This window comes from Tasmannia lanceolata, unplaced genomic scaffold (assembly GCF_043159265.1).
Source record: "Tasmannia lanceolata isolate RefF3 unplaced genomic scaffold, GAP_Taslan_0.1 ptg000003l, whole genome shotgun sequence".
Lineage (NCBI taxonomy): Eukaryota > Viridiplantae > Streptophyta > Magnoliopsida > Canellales > Winteraceae > Tasmannia > Tasmannia lanceolata.
The window spans coordinates 34,713,796-34,734,832 of NW_027518680.1; the positions used below are offsets into that span (position 1 = coordinate 34,713,796).

A 21,037-nucleotide genomic window follows, 5' to 3' on the forward strand; every position below is an offset into this window, starting at 1 on the left:
AACTTGGTCTAGAAGCTACCACATCTTCCTCCTCTATTGAGTTCTCCTTGTCCCGCATGCTGAGAGTCTGACCTTGTGGTACCTCTGCCTTCTTCCACCACCATCTCATTCGGCCTTGACACTGGCAACGTCTCGACGTGGTTACCAATCACTGGATTCATAGTGGCACAGGATAGTGGAGATCTTTCCTGTTTCTCATAATCTTCCTATCCGCTACTGTGCACCAAAGTTGACATAAACTGCATACCGACCACCGATGTTCTTTCCCCATGACTGGCCGGGGGATACTTCTGCTGGCTTTGGCCCCTATTTCTAGTCCCCGATACTTGCAAATCCCAGATTCTTCCAGGTGTGGTTGTGACTGAATCTTCTTCTCTTCCATTGGTAGACATCCCTATGTTAGATCTGCCCTAACAAGCTATCACCCAATACACTCTCGTATCAATTGCTATTGGCACAGATAAAACCTCAAGGACTGCCAGAGAGGATTCTGTTAAAATCTTCCTTTTGTGTATCCTCCCCCCGCCTCATACGACCTAGCAGTAGCTAGGACCTTCCCTATTCTTGCCCCATGCATCTGAAATTATTTTCACGCAGGTCTGGGGCGGGACACCAGAAATCTCCCGCCACAACGCCGGCAAAATGTTCGCGAATTTGATATACCATGGTAGTGAGATTTCAAAAGGGGAACCCACCGCCGATATCCACCACTGCATCAAAGGTTTAGGAGTTATTTCCGGAGGGGGAATAATTATAACCTCGCCCACATCGATATGATAGAGTTCGAAGCTTCCATTGTTTCCGTTGTTTCGTCATAGCCAAGCATCCAACATCTGAAGAGTTCTAGTCTACCACGCTTGCTGCTTGCCTCAAATACTTCTGATGGTGTTGATTCTAGTTGCACAATTTTGCTAGGACTCCACCCTAAAAGCAAACCAACGTGTACGTGCCCCGGGTTAGCTTCCCCTTCTCTTAGTAAGGCTTTCTCCTCTCCTTCCGACGAGAGGTCATCCCTCACTTCTAGTACTATACTTATCATTTGCCTGCGATTTTATTTCAAGCTTATAGGAATAAATTTTGTTTCAAGCGCCTTGGAATATTATTGTCATGTGAAGACCATATTTTCCTATATCTCCTACACTGGACTCTTCAATCTATATCTAGGACATCTTTATTGCCCGGCTCTCGGTCCCTTCTCTCCTTCGTCGCCTTTTCAGACCTCTAGTTTTTGCCATCCACTTACGAGTCGCATTCCTTAATGCATCTGAAATTATTTTCACACCAGGTCTAGGGAGGGACACCAGAAATCTCCCGCCACAACACCGTCCCACCAAATGCCGGCAAAATGTTCGCGAATTTGATATACCATGGTAGTAAGATTTCAAAAGGGGAACCCGTCGCCGACATCCACCACTGCATCAAAGGTTTATGAGTCATTTACAGAGGGGAAATAATTATAACCTCGCCCACATTGATAGGATAGAGTTAGAACCTTCCATTCTTTCCATTGTTTCGTTGTAGCCAAGCATCCAACACCTGAAGAGTTCTAGTCTACCACTCTTGCAGCTTGCCCCAAATACTTCTAATGGTGTTGATTCTAGTTACACAATTTCGCTAGGACTCCACCCTCAAGGCAAACAAATGTGTACTTGCTCCAGGTTAGCTTCCCCTTCTCTCAGTAAGGTACTAAGGTATTCTCCTCTCCTTTCGATGAGAGGTCATCCCTTACCTATAGTACCATACTTATCATTTGCCAGCGATTTTGTTTAAAGCTCATAGGAATAAATTTTGTTTCAAGCCCCTGGGAATATTATTGTCCTGTGAAGACCATATTTTCCTATATCTCCAACATTGGACTCTTCAATCTATATCTAGCACATCTTTAGTGCCCCGGATCTCGGTCCCTTCTCTCCTTCGCCGCCTTTTCAGACCTCTAGTTTTTGCGATTCACCTCCGAGTCGCATTTCTTTCTAAGGTTTTCTTCTTCGCCAAGATTTTCAATCTCTTCATCTTTTTTTCCAAGATTTCGTTGCCCCGTTGTTGCTCTTCTATAGGTTCCGTGGCTGCTTGTTGTTCATCTCGGACTACTCAGAAATCTCAAAGTTTCTTGATCTCCTGTTTGTCGCCGTTGTCCGTCCTAGTTTTCTGCCATGATCACAGGGAAGGTACTCAGTTGGTCAGCTGTCCATGACATTGGAATAAATATGATATATTCTGTTTCTATTCGCATTGAAACCCGTACTGAAACTGAAACACATAGTGGAACCAAAATCGTAAGTTTATTTGATGTAGGATGATCGAAGGCTGGACTAATACTTCGATATGATTCCAGACCATTGTTAGACATATCTATGGAAGGGACGTGAGGGGTGAAAACGATGGGTGAAAATTAATATTTTGGATCCTAAAACATGTGATTTGTTGAAAGAATATTTTTACTAGGTTTGGGGTGGGTCTAGGACATATGCCGAGAAAGTGCAGATGTATGCTGTGAAGGTGCACTCAAGAGACACGGAGTTTAGGTTGAGATTTGACGTGCAAAACAAAAAAAAGAAAAATTATGGTTTTGAGGTTTAAGGCAAGGATAAAAGAATATTTCTGGTATTAGGACATATTGTTTTTGTAGTGGAAACCAAGAAATGAAGATATAAAATAGGAGAAATCTAGATTTAAAGTAATGAAAAATAAGATACTTATATCAAGGCATCCCACTAAGAATTTTCCTTGGCATCTCACCAAAGAAGAAGATTATGTTAGAATTCCACTAGCAATCTCGAAGCATTGCACCTTAGGGAAGATCAAGGCATCACAGCTTGGCAAGGAGTAGAAATCACATCCACACCAGAGAAAAATTTCAAATCTTTATTCATTCATCATTCCATAGAATCCATCATCATTCATCACTATTCATCAAAGAAAAATGCCCTGAGGAAGAAAAAGAAGAGAACTAAAAAGTTCTAGTACCCTAAATAACAACCTAACACTTTTGGACTTTAATACCCTCTAATGACTTTAAAACTCTCTCCCCACTTAAAATTCCCCCAATACATGTGTGGGGTCTATTTAGAACCCTAATAACTCAAAGAAACCAAGTGATATTGGTGGGAAAAGACTGTGGTACCCCTCCTATACTTAGGGGACTTAAAATCCACCTAAAAAAGTACTCACAAGATTAAGTATGGGCCTTAGGATCGTCCCCATCAGTGTTAGTGTAAAATGTGAAAACATTAGGTGAAAATGGGAAAAGGGAAGTTGAAAGAGAATGTTGAAAAGGAAAAAAAGAAGGTGAAAGGAGTTGGTTATGGTGGTCAATGGTTGCCAACACTTGAGAGAATAGATAAGAGAAAAGAAAGAAAGAAATAGGGACAAAAAGCAAAGAAAAGTAGAGGGATAGAAAACTAACCTGGAGTCACACTAGGGTTCTCCTAAGCATTGCATCTTAGGATATGAAGCATCACATTTCAGTAAAAGCATCACACCCAATCAAAATAAGAAACTATCAGTTTTCATTCACATTCATCTATTTTCAGAGCCTATAGGCCTTACATATTTATGGCTTATGCAAGCGATACAAATTTTCAGAATCTTAATCCTTGTTATAAAACTACTCCTAGTCTAATTAGGACTCTTAATCCCTCTTTACATGGACTCTATCTAATTCTACTATAAGTAAACTACTTTTCTTTCTGAAATAGAACTCAAACTCCTAATAACATCAAACTCCCATTACAAGGACATTTACTACCACAAATAAATTACAAGGTCTTCTTTTAAGTTGACAGGTGGACCCTTGAGGTTACTTACCAACTTAATGATTAATTACTATTAGATGTTGTACATATGCCTAAGGGCATTTTGGTCATTATAATTCATCTCTTATATAAATACATTGGTGAGGGGGAGTCTATCTCCCTAACTCACTCTTTTCTTCTCTCACTTTCTTCTCTTAACATGGTATCAGAGCAAAGGGAAATAGTACCAATACCAGAGATGGGTGCAGTGGTCCTATCAGCTAGAGTAACAGTAGAGGCTGGATGAAGAGGCTTAAACGAACTAAGGGAAGCAGGGTTACCCGTCATATGATTGGGGGCGCCGGAATCAATGATCCAATAACCAGAAGTAGTAAGAAGTGAAGCAGGTAAACTACTAGGCTGGGTAGAAGACACAACAGGTGGCTAGCGGTGTGCATGCAACGTAAAAACTCATCACAATCAGCCCTGGAGATGCGGACATAGCCATCATGGGTGTCTGGGCTGGCGGAGAAGGAACCAAAGAATGATTCCCGATTCCCAGATAGCAAAGGGAATGCGGCACGCAAGCGCAAAAACTCATCATAGTCGGCCTTGGAGATGCGGACATAGCCATCATGGGTGTCTGGGCTGGCGGAGAAGGAGGTAGAGGCACCAGGCAGGCGAACAGATGTGATGTGAGGAGAACAGACTGGACAGAGCTCCGGATGTAAGACATAGAACGTACTCACAATATGGTCTGCTACTTGACAATGAGTGTAGAAAGGGCGCCCACTCCCTCTAGAATTCCAGTCAAAGCTACATCTGCCACGGCCAGGACGGTCACCACCAACGTATGGGCCAAGAATAGATGCCTCGATAGAAGGGTCACTAGCCTCACAGCTCCGCATACAGCGCGGCGCATGAAATGACCTCTGGACGGGATGAAGGGGACCCGTCAAGTGTGACGGAAGTCATCTGTGGGAATGAAGCATCCACATAAGGAGAATAACTAGAAGATGGAGTCAAGGGTGAGGGAGGAGAGCTAACAACAAGAGTAGTGCTGATATGAGGTATGAGGATCTATGATGACGGGCACCATGAAGAAAGAGATAGAGGGAGACTCGCAGTCGCAACGACGTAAAATAAACAAAAGAAAGACGAAGAATCATACGACGGGCCCGGCCATGATACCGCGGTTCTGCTGAAGAGACATAGTAGGAAGGGATATATGATCACTAGCCAGGAGGAGAATAGAGGTTAGGAGATGAAATTGGAGGCACAACACCTCACTCTGACATTTCAGCAAACACGCGGCGTGCAATAAGGAGAAGAGAAACAATCAACATAGATCGGAGCCGCGGAAAGGGATAAAAGATGTCCTAGGATGATTTAGGCCATTAAAGAGAAGGATTTAAGAACTCGAAGAGTGAAGAGTAGGGTTAGATTTGAGGGTTAGGGATAGTTTAGGATATTTGGAGGGTGAGGAAGGTTGGGTTTGGAGAAAGGATGTGACAGATTAGGGTGTGCAAAGGGTATTGTGCTGGTGGAGTGGAGTCCGGATGATATTGGGTGCGGGAGTGGTTTCCGGAAAGGAATAGAGGGGAGCTAAGGTTTGGGAGTCACGGTGAAGATGGAGACGTGGGACGGGAGGCTATGGTGTGGATGTGGTGGAGGTGAAGGCATCGTGGTGAAGGGACTACGGCGTGGTGGAGTTGTTGGCAAGCAACACGGAGGTGATGGAGATGAGGCTACGGTGTGGATGTGGTGGAGACTACGGCGTGGTGGTGTGGAAGGCAAGCATCTTGGAGCATGGAGGACGAGTGGAGGCGAGAGAATGAGGAAGAAGGAAGCAAAGGGATGTTTCCAACGGTGGTCTCTAGAGCACCAAAACCGTAGGGCTCTGATACCATGTTAAGAGAAGAAACTGAGAGAAGAAAAGAGTGAGTTAGAGAGATATGCTCCCCCTCACCAATGTATTTGTATTACAATGACCAAAAGAGTGAGTTAGACAGCTAGCGAACCCTGCATATTGAAGTGCACTGCCACTTCATTCGTTAAAGAATTCATATGGGCGAGATTAGCGCCACTTTCTTACCAATTAACCGATGTATTTACTAAATCATTGAGCAAAGCAAAATTGAGTGATATTTGTAACGAGCTAGGAATGTATGATATATACATTCCAGCTTGAGGGGGAGTTTTAGATGTTGTATATATGCCTAAGGGCATTTTGGTGATTTTAATTCCTCTTGTATAAATACATTGGTGAGGGGGAGCATAGTTCTCTTACTCACTCTTTTCTTCTCTCACTTTCTGATCTTAACAATTACAAATGACTTAAATGACTATCACTTAATATTTTCGTAATACACACTTGGATCCCATTTCAAACACCTACAACTTAAAGAATCCAAGTGATATTGGTGGGAAAAGGACGTGGTACCTCTCCTATAACTTAAGAGACTTAAAATACTTGAATGGCACATAAAAATTTGAATATGGGTCATAGGATGTGCCCCATCAACAATCCAGCCAGTGATGGAAGCATGATGAAATATGGTGATTGAGTAGATGGGTATTCTCTGTCAAAATGACAGCCCTAAATCCATCTAGGTGATATGCTGAGTGAAGGCTAAGACTAACTTTTTTAAACTTAATGTTGACGGCCGACGCCGTTGCGAAAGGCAATCCATGTAAATTTGGAGGGGGGAGGGCTGGGGATGATTATGCCGATATTGTGGATGCCTTTTCCCAGTACTATGGTACAAGCACCAACATGAAGGCGCAAGTTAGGGCTCTTTTCTATGGCCTTAGATTCTACAAAGTTTGGAATATGTAAAGGCTCTCGTTAAAACAAATAGCCAAGTTGTGGTTAACTATTAATAAAGGTTCTTATCTATGGTCGATCGGTTGTGTTTGGTTTGATATTCGTGATCTATATGAGGATATCGAACCTTCTATGTCCCATCAATACAGGGAGGGAACAATGTGGCTGATGCACTTGCCAATGAGGCTTGTAATTCCATTTGTATGAAAATCTTAGAGTTGGTGGGAGGAGTTCCCTGCCTCTGCTAGAAGAGCTACTAGATATGACTTATTAGGGCTTCCTTATTGGCACAATTTGAAACTCGGAACTACCTTGTTACGCAGCCATGGAGGCAAACTAGATAAAATAACAAGAAAATGGCCCTTCGATCAGCTGTCGCAGGGAATAGAGTACTTCGATCACAGTAAAAGGGGATGAGATTTACTTCGATCTCGTCGAAGTCGAGTTTCTCAGAGCAAAACTGGAAAACACTCAAAAGTTCTCAAAGAACTCAAAAGCCTAAAGGCAAATTCTCATTCAATAATTCAAGAAAAGTCTACTACAAAGCTTTCATGATATCTATATATAAGAAAATAAACCGTAAAAGCTAACTTAAGACCCAAGCAACTGATCTTAGTCGTCCATCAAAAGCAACTTAAATAAAACTTAAAAACTTAGACTAAAGTAACCCTAAAATAGAAATCCCGTAATAGACCCATACATGCCGGTAAATTGGCCATAACTTCCTCAAATCACGACCAAATTGCGTGATCGTGGGCTCGTTAGATAGGTAATCGAAAAACCTTTCTAATGATACCAAAATCAAGCCAAATAGACAAGATTTGATACCTGAAAATTAGGCTACAAATAAAATGACGAAAATAAAAGTTTAATAAACTGAAACTTGTTTCACGCCATTTGTTCTTGATCATTTTTGTTTGCGTCACTTACATCCGTCTGAAGTAGCCTAGGTTTTGGTTTTGTTGGGGTGCTGAGGCTAGGGGGACTATGTCATCTTTTATCTTTTCTATTTGTTCATTGATAATATTTTGAGGTCCACTCGTGTTCACATTATCGTTTTTGGTTAAAAAAACTGGCTTTTACTAGTTTAGACAATTCTTCAACATGGACTCTTCCCAAGGTTTTAAATTTCAGTTTTAGTTGGCATGGAAACTGAAACATTTCGGTTTCGGTGGAAATTTCGGTGGGAATTTTGTAAAATCACTAAAACATTTGGAAACACATGAAAATATAGAGATTTTAAGATGAAAATTTGGGAAATGCTAGCACAAGTACAAATACATACTTAGAAATTGTCACATAAGCAAGAAAGCCATCCATAATGGCTTAATCACATCGAACACCTACTGACATGCGTTGTCGCACATGTTTGGAACATTAAAGTCAATAAAGAAGTGCAATGTAATGAAGTATAAGAAGGTACAACAAGCAGTCTCCCCTCCAAGGATCCCGACTCTATGTCAATACGATAAAGAGTTACGATGTATCATTGGTCCTATGTTGATCTAACATCCCATACATAAGAGATGGTTACTTTGTTCTGCAGTTCTTTCCATTTTTTTTGTCATTCCGACCATTTCGGTCGATTTTCAAGAATTTCGGTCCAATTTTGTGGAATTTCGCTTGGAAATAATGACATTGAGAAACTCCGTTTCGGTGGGGATGGAAATGAAAACGTTTTAGTCGTTTGAAGGAAATTTCGAGGAAATTTAAAGCCATGACTCTTACTAAAACCCTAAACCCATATGAAAATAAAGAAACCCATCTCGTGATGAACTCAAGTGGGCCCCATGGAGTGCAATAACTTTTTGCTTGGCTGAGGGACCATCACACCCACAATTAAAGCATTTGATGTCCTTGACCACCTCTACGTCCTTCCCTTGACTCAAGACTAGAACCTCGACCAGCAGCGCCTCGACCAATGGAAAATGTCAAGGAAAACTTTGTACCAGTATTTGGTTGGGAATACGAAGAGGAAGAAAGCTCAACGCATTGTAGCTGTGAGTGCAATCTATTTTAGGAGGGAAGTTCTTTTATGGTCAACATTATTTTTTCCATGGACAACATTGTGTGTTGTGTCAAGTCCGAAGACAAACTTTGCCACTTTAAACTCCCATTGTTGGTTCAGGACATCTAGATCTGATGCGGGGTTGATAGGCATTCACTCATCCCATATACCATGGAGAGAACTATATTATTGGTTGAAGTAAATTCAATCCACTTCAATGTGTTTTGTCCTCTCATGAAACACTAGATCCCTCGGGATGTAAGTAGTAGCTTGATTATCAACCTACGTTACGTTTTTATTGGGTTACAGACTTTGAATCCTATTTCCTCCATCAATTTCTTCAACCCAACCAACTCATGTTGTGTGTCACGACCATATTTCTGAATTTCAATCGAAAACGACCGAAATGTTTCTGTTTGCCAAAACCAAAACCGTAAGTGTATTAGTGGTATACTGTATTATATCAGTATGTGTTACATAAGTATATATGTGTGTATGTATGTATGTATGTGTGTGTGTAGTGTGTGTGTGTATATATATATATGTGTGTGTGTGTGTGTGTGTGTGTGTGTGTGTGCGTGCGTGCGTGCGTGCGTGTGTGAATTGCATGTGAAATGTGGTGTCTGTGTTATGTTTAAATAATTATATGAATTATATGTGAAATATGGTATATACCTTTTTTTAGTGACAGTATATACTGAATTATCAGAAATGCGCTACAGTGCATACCGGTAAATGGTCGATGTTGTTTAGCCATTATGGATGACTATCTTGCTTATTTTATGTTTTCTAAGTATGTATTTGTGCTTGTCCTAGCATTTCCAGATGTTCTATCATTTGCATATGTTTCCATACGTTTCCGCAATTTTACAAGTTACAGGATCTCACCAAAGTTTCCAACTGAAACTGAATTGTTCTGTGGTGACTGAAACCGAAGCTGAAATTTAAAGCCTTGGTCATGACATTATCACCTGACATTTTCATTGGGTTACAGACTTTGAATCCTAGCTCGTTCATCAATTTCTTTAACCAAACCAATTCACAATTGTGTCCGGGGGCTTGATATTCTGATTATGCATCAGATCATGCAACCACAGTTTCCCTTCTTGTGTCAAGTGAGTAAGTTTCCTCCAAAAAAATTATATTATGTTGTAGAACATCTATCAGAAAACAAACTTGCCCACTTCGTATTTGGGAAGCTTTTCACTCTCAAATAATTACGTTTCTTGAAAATAATTCCTCTGTCATTTGCCACTTTAAGTATATTAAAATGCATCGAACAATTTCCCCAATGATTGACAATCAGATTTTGCAGAAACTGACTGTCAGCACTTATTGGGAAGGAAATGTCCGGATGTGTAATCTCTAGGTAGATAAGCCTTCCAACAAAAGGTGATGATTCCTCTTATAAGTTATGTTGCATGGATTCTTTGCCCCCTATGCCAAATCCGTGTCGACACGGCCACATGCGAATCGGACATGGATTCACATGGGACACACCCGGATTCTTGTCGTAGCCGTGTCCCGCACGAATCCTGTTTTTTCGGGCTAATCGGATTCATCGTTGTCTCTTTTCCGCACGAATCATGTTTTTTTTCGGGCGAATCTGATTCATCGTTGTCTCTTTTAAAATACGAATCATGTATTTTTTCCCTTTAAATGTGTTTTCTTAACTTTTTTATATGAAAGCACAACCCGTACTCTTTTAATAAAAACCCTAGTGCCTTTACCCTCGGACTCTCCCTTCCTCCTTCGACTCTCTTCATACAAAAGTCACAACAATCCTCTAGCCTCAAAATTTTCATGAATATGTATACATATGCATATACATACATACATATTTAAATTTTTAATTTTGAAAATTTTATTTTATTTAAAAATTACCGAATCCGAATCCTACTTTTGGGGGCTTGCCAAATCCAAGACCTCGAATCCATGTCGGATCCCGACACGCGAATCCGAAACCATGCAACATAGCTTATAAGTCTTCCTTCTATTTTAATAGTTCTGAATTAAGATCCATAGGAGTATGTGTAGGGCTTGCTCCTAGCGTGCCTGTTGCTGATAGCAGATCAGCGTCATACTTTCTTTGTGATAAAATTATGCAAAATTTCAACAGTGCTATTCAATTACAAGAAAGTAACATAACTTACCAATATCTTTGGTCTGAAGATACTCTTGCAGATACCCTTTGACCATCAAATTTTCATTGATGATTTCCTATAACTGATCAACATCTCTTCATTCTATGTCGGTAAAAGAAAATTTTCTCAACCAACTTAGACACGTGAGATATAGTGATCAGAAAAATTTCTCTCGCACACAGTATCCCATATTTGCTTGGCAGTCTTCAGGAACATCACATTAGCACTGTGTTCCATGCAGTTCCAAAGTCACAGCATTATCTTATAGTTTTCTCTGAGCCAATCCTCTTATTTTGGATTAGATGTAGGAGGTCCATTTTGAGTTCAATATTTAAGCTTGCCCCTAGCACCCATGTCTACTTTTACGTATTGAGCCAAAGATGGTAATTGAGACCATTTAGTTTAATGGAGATAAGCCACATGACAGGTATTTCTATGATAGTTGGCTTGCTTTCATTCAAAGATTAATGAGAAATAGCATTCCTCAACAAATCAGCAACTGAATGAAGCCGCTTTCTGCAACAACAAAAAACGAGAAATATGCTTTTTCAAAGCACAATGATCCACGATATTTGTGTAGAACAGTTCTACGTCAGTCCACTTAAAAATTAATTAGTTTGATATGAATGCATCCTCTTCAAATTAGTGCCAAGGAGCGAGAGGGGCGTAGCACGTTAAGCTTCAAGGAGCATGAAGAACCCCATGGAGGACAAAGGGAATGGGACAGGGTAGTGAGAAGCGTGGAGTATCTGGTTTAGGGTGCATGAACTGATAATTCTGTAAAGTGGAGATAAACAAATAAGGTTTTGAATGTGTTGTAGGGAAAGTTAGGGTTTGGGATGTAGTGGTGGCGGTGAAGGCATCATAATGGAACGGGGAAAAATTGGAATTGAAGCGTGAAGCAGTGGAAAAATACAGTTTCTAGAGAGTACAAAATGGGTTTAGGGTTTGTCGAAGCTTGAGATTTTGAGGGTTTGAGTTGTTGTGTGGATGGATATGGTTTTGGGTTTTCGTTAAATGGGATTTGGTGTTTTGGGTTTTTGAAGCGGGGGTTTTAGGTTTAGAGCTTGTGAGAGGTGGGTACCTGAGCACAAGGTTTTCGAAAGTAGGGATGTAGGGTTTAGGACTTTCGAATGAGGGGATTTAGGGTTTTGAAAGTAGGGATTTACTGTTCTCAAATAAAGAGGTTTAAGGTTTTTGTTGAGTTTTTCAATTTAGGATTTTTTAAAATAGGGAATTAGGGTTGAGGGTTCTTGAATTTAGGCAGTTAGGGTTTTGGTTTGTTCTGAGACGAGGAGTTGGATTGGGGTTTTCAAATGGAATGTACGGTTTTGGGATTTCGAATAGGTTGGGTAAAAGAATTCATGGTTCTAAATGTCGTCCGAAACTGGCATGAAACTATCGGCATATTTCCTTTTCTATCCGCACAGAAAGGAAATCCTTCGGTCGTCATGCATAGATTTCGGTAGCATTTCAATCTGGTTGATTGAAACACTGCCACTTTTTTATGTAAATTACGAATTTCAATCGACATATCAAAATTTTGACCAGAGTGCATAGAGAAGCTTTGGTTTTCACATGTTTGCGTGGTAAGTGCTTATCTTATGTTATTTCATTTTTCATGAATTTATAGTTTTAAAAGTTGGGGAAAAACTATATTTTGGAATAAAAACTAATATTATACATTTCTAATTTTATTATATGAGTTCTTCTTGCTTGATCTGTTGATTGATGAAATCATATTTATCATTTTAAAAATTAATTGTTTTATTTATTTATTGTTAGAAAATCCTTTAGAATAGGAAAAACTAAGTTTTCAAAAACCATTATCCTATCTGCATGTTAGCTTCCAATTTTTTTACACGTGTGTTGTATAGATTTTCAGTTTAGAATGAGCCTCACTATTTCAAACATGCACGCAATATATTTCATTAGGTGTTTGATCTTTTTAGACCATTATTGATGGTCGTCTTGCTTGTTTGATAGTTTCTAAGTGTTTATTTGTGCTTATTCTAACATTTTTGTGAAGTTTGTCTTGAATTCTCATCATTGCATGCATTTCCATAACTTTCATGATTTTATCAAATTTCTTTTGAAATCTATGATCAAAACTGACATGCTTCCATGTTAGTAGTGATTGATATGTATATCGACACTGACATTATAGCCTTGAGAGAATTAAGGTTTTAATTAAGAAAAATGATTAGACTTTTGAATAGTATAGGATGTGGGATTAGGGCTTCCAATGGTGGGATTGAGGATTTAGGCTCGTATAGGGTATCATTGACTCCGATGGTAGAAAAAGTACGATTCTTGGCAATGTTTTGAAAATTGGATTCAAATCGTAAATCGTAATCAGGGTTGAATCTTATCGGATTGTAAATCGTAATCAGGGTCGAATCTTATCGGATCGTAAATCGTAAGATTTATTCAGAAATACACACACAGATATATATATATATATATATATATATATATATATATATATATATATATATATATATATAATAAAAAATTATAAACAAATTAAAGAAGGGAAATGTATCAGCACATCCCTATTTTGATATTTTCTCTAACCCATCTTGTCTTCTAGTGTTTAAAAAGCTGTCAAAAGGTTATGGCATTTCCCAAATAGCTCTCACAGGCCAACTAAAGAAGAAAAGACAGCTGGGTTTTTGCAAATATCAAAATAAGGTTGTGCCGATAACATTTCCCATTAAAGAGTGAAAAATAGCCAATTATTCATTTTTCATCCAAATTCATTAATTCAAATAGAAACGACCATTATTAGCCATTCATTATCGTAATAAGAATTGTTTGCTAACAAACTTGGCACATACTAATCATCTATTTCTCATCCCAACACATGCATATTGGATAATAATCTTAATAATAAAAAAAAATGCAAGATCATATCAATTCTTTAAGTCTCAAACATCAAATGACAAGTATCAATCATAAAAGACTGGAGTCGTAGATGGTGTCGTCATTAAAGTCATCTCCCCCCTCGATGTAAGTAATGCCCTCATGCACATGCATTGTGCTTGACTGGTTCGATTCGTTCGTTTTCCTACTCCTCTGTCTTCTTCCTTCTAATGAGAAGGATTTCGAGGCTTCTTGTAATGTAGAAAGGAAATGGGATCTTTCGAAAGGAAGTCTTATTTTCTTTTATACAAAACTTAATTTGGATGTATTTCATGAATCATACGATTTATGATTGAATCGTAAGATTCAATCGAAATTTACGATTCAATCGAAATTGTAAGATTCATACAAATTAAGATTCAATCATGGGATTCAAATCATTATACATAAGCTTTGATTTGAATCGTAAAATCGAATCGTAAATTGTAAGATTTTCAAAACAAGGATTCTTGGTACATGACTCATATAGCAGAGAAGGTAAGATAGAAGAGAAAATTAAAGAAAAAAAAATCAAAGGTTAATCTTCTTTCTTGAATCCTTAATCATCATGCTATGATACCATGTCAAAGTGAAGAAACCATCATCATCACTTCATCTAAGAAGAAATAGAAAAAAAGAGAGTAATGTAGACTTTCATGGAGGTTGAATGCCCAACCTCATGACATGATGTTTTTATATATGTCTCTTAACACAAATTTCAATCCATGCCATTAGAGCCATCCAGAATGGACCCTATCTAACATAAAAATAACACAAAATAAATACAACAATATACATTGTAAACCTAACTTGAACGCTCATTAGTCTTGATTTGGTGGGCTATCCTAAAATGTTTTCGCATGTCTTGGTTAGTCTTGGCTTTGATGTTGTATCATTTCCATTTTCCAAGGTTTTTGGATTTTAGTTTTGGTTTCGGTCTCCATGAAAATGGAAATAATTCGGTTTTGGTTGGAAATTACGGTGGAAATCCTATAAAATCATGGAAACATATGGATACATATGCAAATGATCGAATCTTAAGATGAAATTTTAGGAATGCTATAATAAGCATAAAGACATTCGAAATAATCGCATAAGCAAAACAACCATCCATAATGGTGCTCTGTTAAAAAAACACCCATCCATAATGGTTTAAAAACATCGAACACCTAGTGACATCTACTGTCGCACATGTCTGATAATTTAGTACACACCAAATTTTGCATGTAATTCATATCAATATTTTTACATAATACATGCATCACAATTCGCATGCAATTTATATAAATATAATTATGTAATACATACTGATATAATACACTACTATTACACTTACGATTTTGGATTATGCATTTCGGTTGTTTCGGTTTCATTGGGGATGAAAACAAAAATATTTCGATCATTTCGTATCGGTTTCGGTGGAAATTTAGAACTATGATCCCTTCTTAGTGTTGGAAAATATCCTTTCAACAACAAAGACAATTTTTTAGAGCATTACTTCATTTTTTATATTATGTGGGTTTTGTTTGAAGGGAGTTAGAGAAACTTTGATGATGGTACCAAGTATCCTTGAATTTGGTGAAGGGCATCAATTTGTAATTAATCTTACACCCTTATCAATAGAGTATTTTTTTTGTAGTCTCAACTATTATTGTATTTATCAAATCTATGAAAAATGGTTTGTGCTTTCGTAGGCGATTTTGATTTTGGCTAGATGGATTCTTGTCTCAGCTAATTAGCTTAAGTTTAATTTTGACGTGAGTTCTCAAGGTGTAGCAAATGACGTATGTTAAAAACCGAGAAGTCTCTAATCTCTCTAAAATAAGATCATAATTCAATGTGCAACTTACGAAAAGATGAGGTGCAAAAAACTCAAACACACAAAATAAGACACAAGAATTATGTTGTTTGGCACTGCCCCTAAATCCACAGGTGAAGAGAGTTACTATTTTGATATTTAAGTTACAAACTCTCTTTTCTACCCTTTCTCTCATCGAAGAAAAAGCCCAAAAGTATCACACCCGTAAGCCTAATACGTGGCTCATATATTGATGCCACTTCGGCAAAGAATTGCCAATTTTTCTTTATAGTACAACCAACATCTGCATCGTGCACATTAGTCCGCCGGGGTGATGAATCACCACCAGAATAGAAGACATCTGCACAACAACATTATGAAGTCGCCATAATATATTTTTATACTTGGTGGCATTCCGGTATTTACTGAAGATTTGTTTTTTGAATGATTTCTAATGAAGGAAAAGTTCACACGCACAAACGGCTTTCACATTCCCAAATTTGACTTGCTTCAAATCTCCAGTGAGTGCCTCGTAAAATGTGATCTCTTGAGCATCTGGATCATGGATCCTAGGAGATTAGCAAACTTCACCATAAAGGTTCTTGAGGAGCTTTTTCCTATTTTCAAGCATATCCCTGAGAATGCTAATGATACAACAGATTTGGTAGTTAACTTTAAAAAAAGCTGATTTGCTAGCCAGGGAAGGAGTGTATAGGTCTAATTTATGTGTTGGGCCAGGGTTAGTTCTGTAGTGGGCAGGTTTTGTGCACTATTTCTTTTATAGTGGTCATCTGTGTGTGTGTGTGTGAGAGAGAGAAATCATACGGTGTTCGTGTATTTACAAGTGTAATGGGGTTATGACATTGATGCTCCCTTGATATTTGATCCAATGACAGCATCTGAAGAAATCAATTGCCATTGAATCAAATTTCGAGGGTGGCGCCCCCATTACGCACATGAACACAAGAACATAGAGTAAAAATTCCCTCCTTTTCACACTCTGTGTGTGTATATAAGAAAAAAGAAAAAAGAACAATGCAATTTGTTTGGAAAGAGAATGAGACAGGATTTCATAATCGTTAGTTGTTCTATGGTTAGTTTTATATTATACTGTTCGAAAGTCGACTTATTTCCCACCATTCGTGGCTGGTTGTGGTGGGAACGCAAGAGATGATATAGAAATTGTATTTAGGCTTTGGGGAACCTTTGTATTATAAATAGAGAGGGGTTTTTCTGTCTTGTGTGAGGCAAGAGAGTGCTTGGAGTGTGTTCGGCCACCTCAAGGGGAAAGAGAGGAGAGAGAAGAAAGAGAGAAAAAGAGTAGAGGAAGTAGAGAGATAAAGAGTGAGAAAGAGAAGAAGAAGTATGTTTTCTTCTCTGGGTCTCTTCTTGGGTTCCTCTTGGGGTTTCTTCTTTGAATTTCTCTTGGGAATTTTCTCTGGGTTTTCTACTGGGTTACTCTTGGTGTACGGTCTTGGGTGAGGGAAGCAAGGAAAGGGTTGTCGGTGTGGGTTTTGGGTTTAATCCATTGTAATCCTTGTATATTGTGTTTCTCATAGTAGAAGATCGTGTTCTTGCCCTTGGATGTAGGCTTGGCCGAAACAAGTAAAATCTCGGTGTTCATTTTGTGGCTTTTGTTTATTTTTTACTTTCTGTTTCTTTGTGCATGATCGGATCGGATTTGCCCTGCGGATTTCCTCAACAAGTGGTATCGGAGCTCAAGTGGAGCGATTGTCGAGTCTGGTGGACTGATCGTGGGTGTTGTGGTTGAATCACGGTTAGAGCGATCTTAGGATGTGGAAAGATTGTCCGAGAAATTCTCGTTCGAGGTGGAGTGCTACATCGTGAAGTGCGGAGGAATCTGAAATGGCGGTAAAATTTGTTTCTACTTAGTTCAACAGTGACAGATTTGACGGAAATGGTAGTTTCATCCTATGGCAGATAAGGGTGAATGACATCCTAGCTCAACAGGGCCTAACTAGGGCGTCGAAGGGAAATGTTAACACTCCCCTGCACGTGTGGCCCACTTGGCAAACACGTGGCACATGTGATCCCACTTCGGGTAGACCATCGCATGTGGATTTTTGCTATCCGGGAGGTTTGAACTTTAGACCTTTGGCTCTGAAACCATGTTAACTAACCAACTAAGCTTTTGGAGTAACTAGTTGTTTAACATGGTATCAGAGCCAAAGGTCTAAAGTTCAAACCTCTCGGATAGCAAAAATCCACATGCGTTGGTCTTCCCAAAGTGGGACCACATGTGCCACGTGTTTGCCATGTGGGCCACACGTGCGGGGGAGTGTTAAAGTATAAAAGATAAATAACGCCTTTCTGCAGCAGCTTAAGCTTTTGGAGAAGTTGGTCAGTTAGCAGTTGGGAAGCCAGAAAAGATAACATATGTCAAGTGGGAAGACAGATTGGTAGTGTGTGAACGAGTAGGGTCTCTTTTGCAGAGACAGGTTTCCACGTTGCAGACGATCGTGAGAAGGTGACGCTACCAGCGTTGGAGAGGATTGATCGAGAAGTTGACTAAGTGAGTGAACTGGTTGGCAGCTACACATGTGCATTGGTTGTGTTGATTGAATCAAGAAGAGTCAGAACCAGGATGGTTTGAGGATGTGTAGCTTGTACTTCAGAAGGCCAATGGTGGTTTTCGGTGACAGCAAACGGATGGCGACATCAACGGAAAGTCTTTAAGTGGCTGGGAAATAAGTCAAGGTGGAGATTGTTGGAAAGTTACCTTATTTCCGACCACCGTGGCTTGTTATGGTGGGAAGGCAAGAGGTGAAAGAGAAACCGTATTTAGGTTTTGGGAAACATTTGTATTATAAAAGGAGTGTGCTTTTTCTTTCTTGTGTGCGGCAAGAGAGTGCTTGGGGTGTGTTCGGCTACCTCAAGGTGAAAGAGAGGAGAGAGAAGAAAGAGAGAGAAAAAGAGAGGAGGGAGAAGAGAGAGAAAGAGAAGGAGAAATAGGGTTTCTTCTTTGGGTTCCTCTTGGGGTTTCTTCTCGGGTTTTCTATTGGGAAATCTCTTCTTGGGTTCCTCTTGGGGTTTATACTCGGGTTTTCTTTTTCTAGGGGTTTTTTCCTGGTTTACTCTTGGTGTACTGTCTTGGGTGAGAGAACCAAGAAAAGGGTTGCGGGTTTGTGGGTTTGGGTTTAATTTATTGTAATCCTTGTATATTGTTTTTCTCATAGTGGAAGATCGTGTTCTTACCCGTGGATGTAGGCTTGGTCGAACCAATTAAAATCTTGGATTTCATGTTGTGGCTTGTGTTTTTTTATACTTTTCCGTTTATTTGTGCACTGTCAGATCGGATTTGCCTAGTGGATTTTCTCAACATATATACTTAAGGAAAATGAAATATGATGTTAGCTGACGTTCTATGACTGCCTTATTTCCAATATTTGGCTTGGATGCTATATAGTCATTTTGACCAAGTCAACATACCATGGATTGTTAAAAGCTGACAAAAAAATTGACGTGTAATGTTAATATATGGCTGATTTGTCACTATCTTGTTTTTCCATATTTTAAGAACTTTATATTTTTTTAATTTCCTACATATCTTAAAAGATCATGCATTTTATCATCTAATTTTTCTATTTGATTTCTCTGATAGTCTGATGATTTTACAGTTTGAGTTGACTTATAGATCATTCTGTCTTGAAAATAACTTACTCGAATGGTTCTTTTTATAGTTTTCATCAGTTGGTAATTTCATATTATTATCTTAGGGGCCGTTCGGATACGCGGATTTTAGAATCTTGGATTTCCTCAAAATCGTAGATGGGCAATGAGAGAAGGAGACCAGCCATCCTTTTCTGATTTCTCGCCTTTCTTTCTCTCAGCAAGAGTAGCAGATCATCCCATATTTCCAGGTTTTAGAAATCTCAGGATGGCGAGAGGTTTCTAAAACCTGGATTTCTTACTTAAAATCCAAATACAAGATTCTAAACTCCGCGTATCCAAACATCCCTTAGTTGCCTTCCTGAAATTTGTCTGATGCCTTACAATTATGAGGATATTTTTAAGCTCAATGATCTTTCATTTAGTTTCAGCGGATGAAGAAACTAACATCAAACGATCTGTGTTTGCTTGACAGGACATAAAAGATTTTTTTGCAAAGAACATGGTGAATGCGAATCTTGGTGTTATTTGCAATGCCCATGTGGTTCATGCTGACCTCAGCGATATTGGAGCCCTGGATGAAAAATGCATCCAGCTTGCAACGCTTGCAGCAACAGCTGTTGACTTCCCGAAAACTGGCTTTTTTGTCACCATGCCTCAAGAGCTCAAACCGAAAATGTACCCAGACTTCATGGGCAAGGACGAGTCCCAGTCCTACAAGTCCTATAAAATTTTGGGCAGACTCTGCCGTAAAATCAAAGACATTTGGAACGTAGACACGTTGGACGAAGCAACATATACTCCCGATGACATACCATACGATACGGATCTTGAAATTTTTGGATCTGCCGATTTTGTTCTGGATGCATGGAATAACAAATGCTCTTATGATGGACAGCTGAATGCTCTTTTAGGACAGTATAATGTGAACTCAGAGGAGGAGGTAGTAACTGGGCACATTTGGTCCATGCCGAAATACAATAGCAGGAAGCAAGGTGATCTGAAAGAGAGGCTCAAGCATGCTTACACTGCCCTTCATAAGGAATATAGGTGTGCTTTCGAGGCGATTGGGCCGGATATTCAGCAGTTAACAGAGGAAGAGAAGAATAATGTATATGAACAGAAGGCATCTGCATGGTACCAGGTGACTTATCACCCTCGCTGGGTGAAGAGATCTAGAGATTTGAATGAGTCAGATGGATATGGAGTTCGTGTACAGCTTAGTTTTGCTTGGATCACTGCTGATTACTTGGTCCGCATCAAAGTTAGGTGCTGAGGCATACAAGAGCACACTTCCAAGCCAATCGACCGTCTTTCGAATTATCTTGCAGATAAGATATGATGTTATTGAGACTGTTATCAAATTTGATCAAGTTCAGCAAGGCCATTATGGCATTAGTTAATATAAGTAGCTATTCAGCTTTTTGAAAAAAGTAACATATGGGGTTGACACTTTGTGCCAGTAGTAATGACCCCAAACTGTTGAAGTGGTGATTTCAGGGGGCTCATATCTCATTTGCATATCAAAGATGAGAGAAATCCCCAGGGAAGAAGAAATGGATATTTTTATTTTTATGTTTTTGTTGAATTGATTGATTGCTGGTGTTGTAATTTGGAAGGGTTTCTGAAGTTGGGGATTTAAAAGGGTTGAGAATCCCATCATACCACTTAGAAAGTTGCTTTGGATTGTGGTTAAGAGGAAATGAAGATATTCTGAAAGCAATTACTGTTAAGTGAACGCCTTTATGTATTGCTTATTGGAGGACAAAATAATCCCTCAAACTTGAAATATCTTCTGGCTTGGGTTGTATCTTCTGAAGAAGAAAACTGAACTAGAATGGCAGTCAATTCTGTAAATGAAATTTTAGGAGAAATCTTCTCATATTGGCTCTTGGTTAGATAGTCCTATAGAATTAAGATACATGAATCAGTAAAGATAATCCTACAGAATTTAGTTTCACTTTTGCACCATTGTTAGATAAAATCTCTCCTTCC

The 21,037-nt window shown here is 39.0% G+C and overlaps 1 protein-coding gene across 1 annotated transcript in view; it reads left to right on the forward strand.

Moving 5' to 3' along the window:
* Positions 1 to 21,002, forward strand: part of RDR6 (RNA-dependent RNA polymerase 6) — a 30,580-nt gene extending 9,578 nt beyond the window's left edge. Inside the window, exon 3 of the mRNA XM_077364088.1 lies at positions 19,518 to 21,002. Coding sequence (XP_077220203.1) covers positions 19,518 to 20,318 — 801 coding nt within the window. The 3' untranslated portion in view covers positions 20,319 to 21,002. The remainder of the gene's footprint in view (positions 1 to 19,517) is intronic.
* The last annotated feature ends 35 nt before the right edge of the window (positions 21,003 to 21,037 follow it).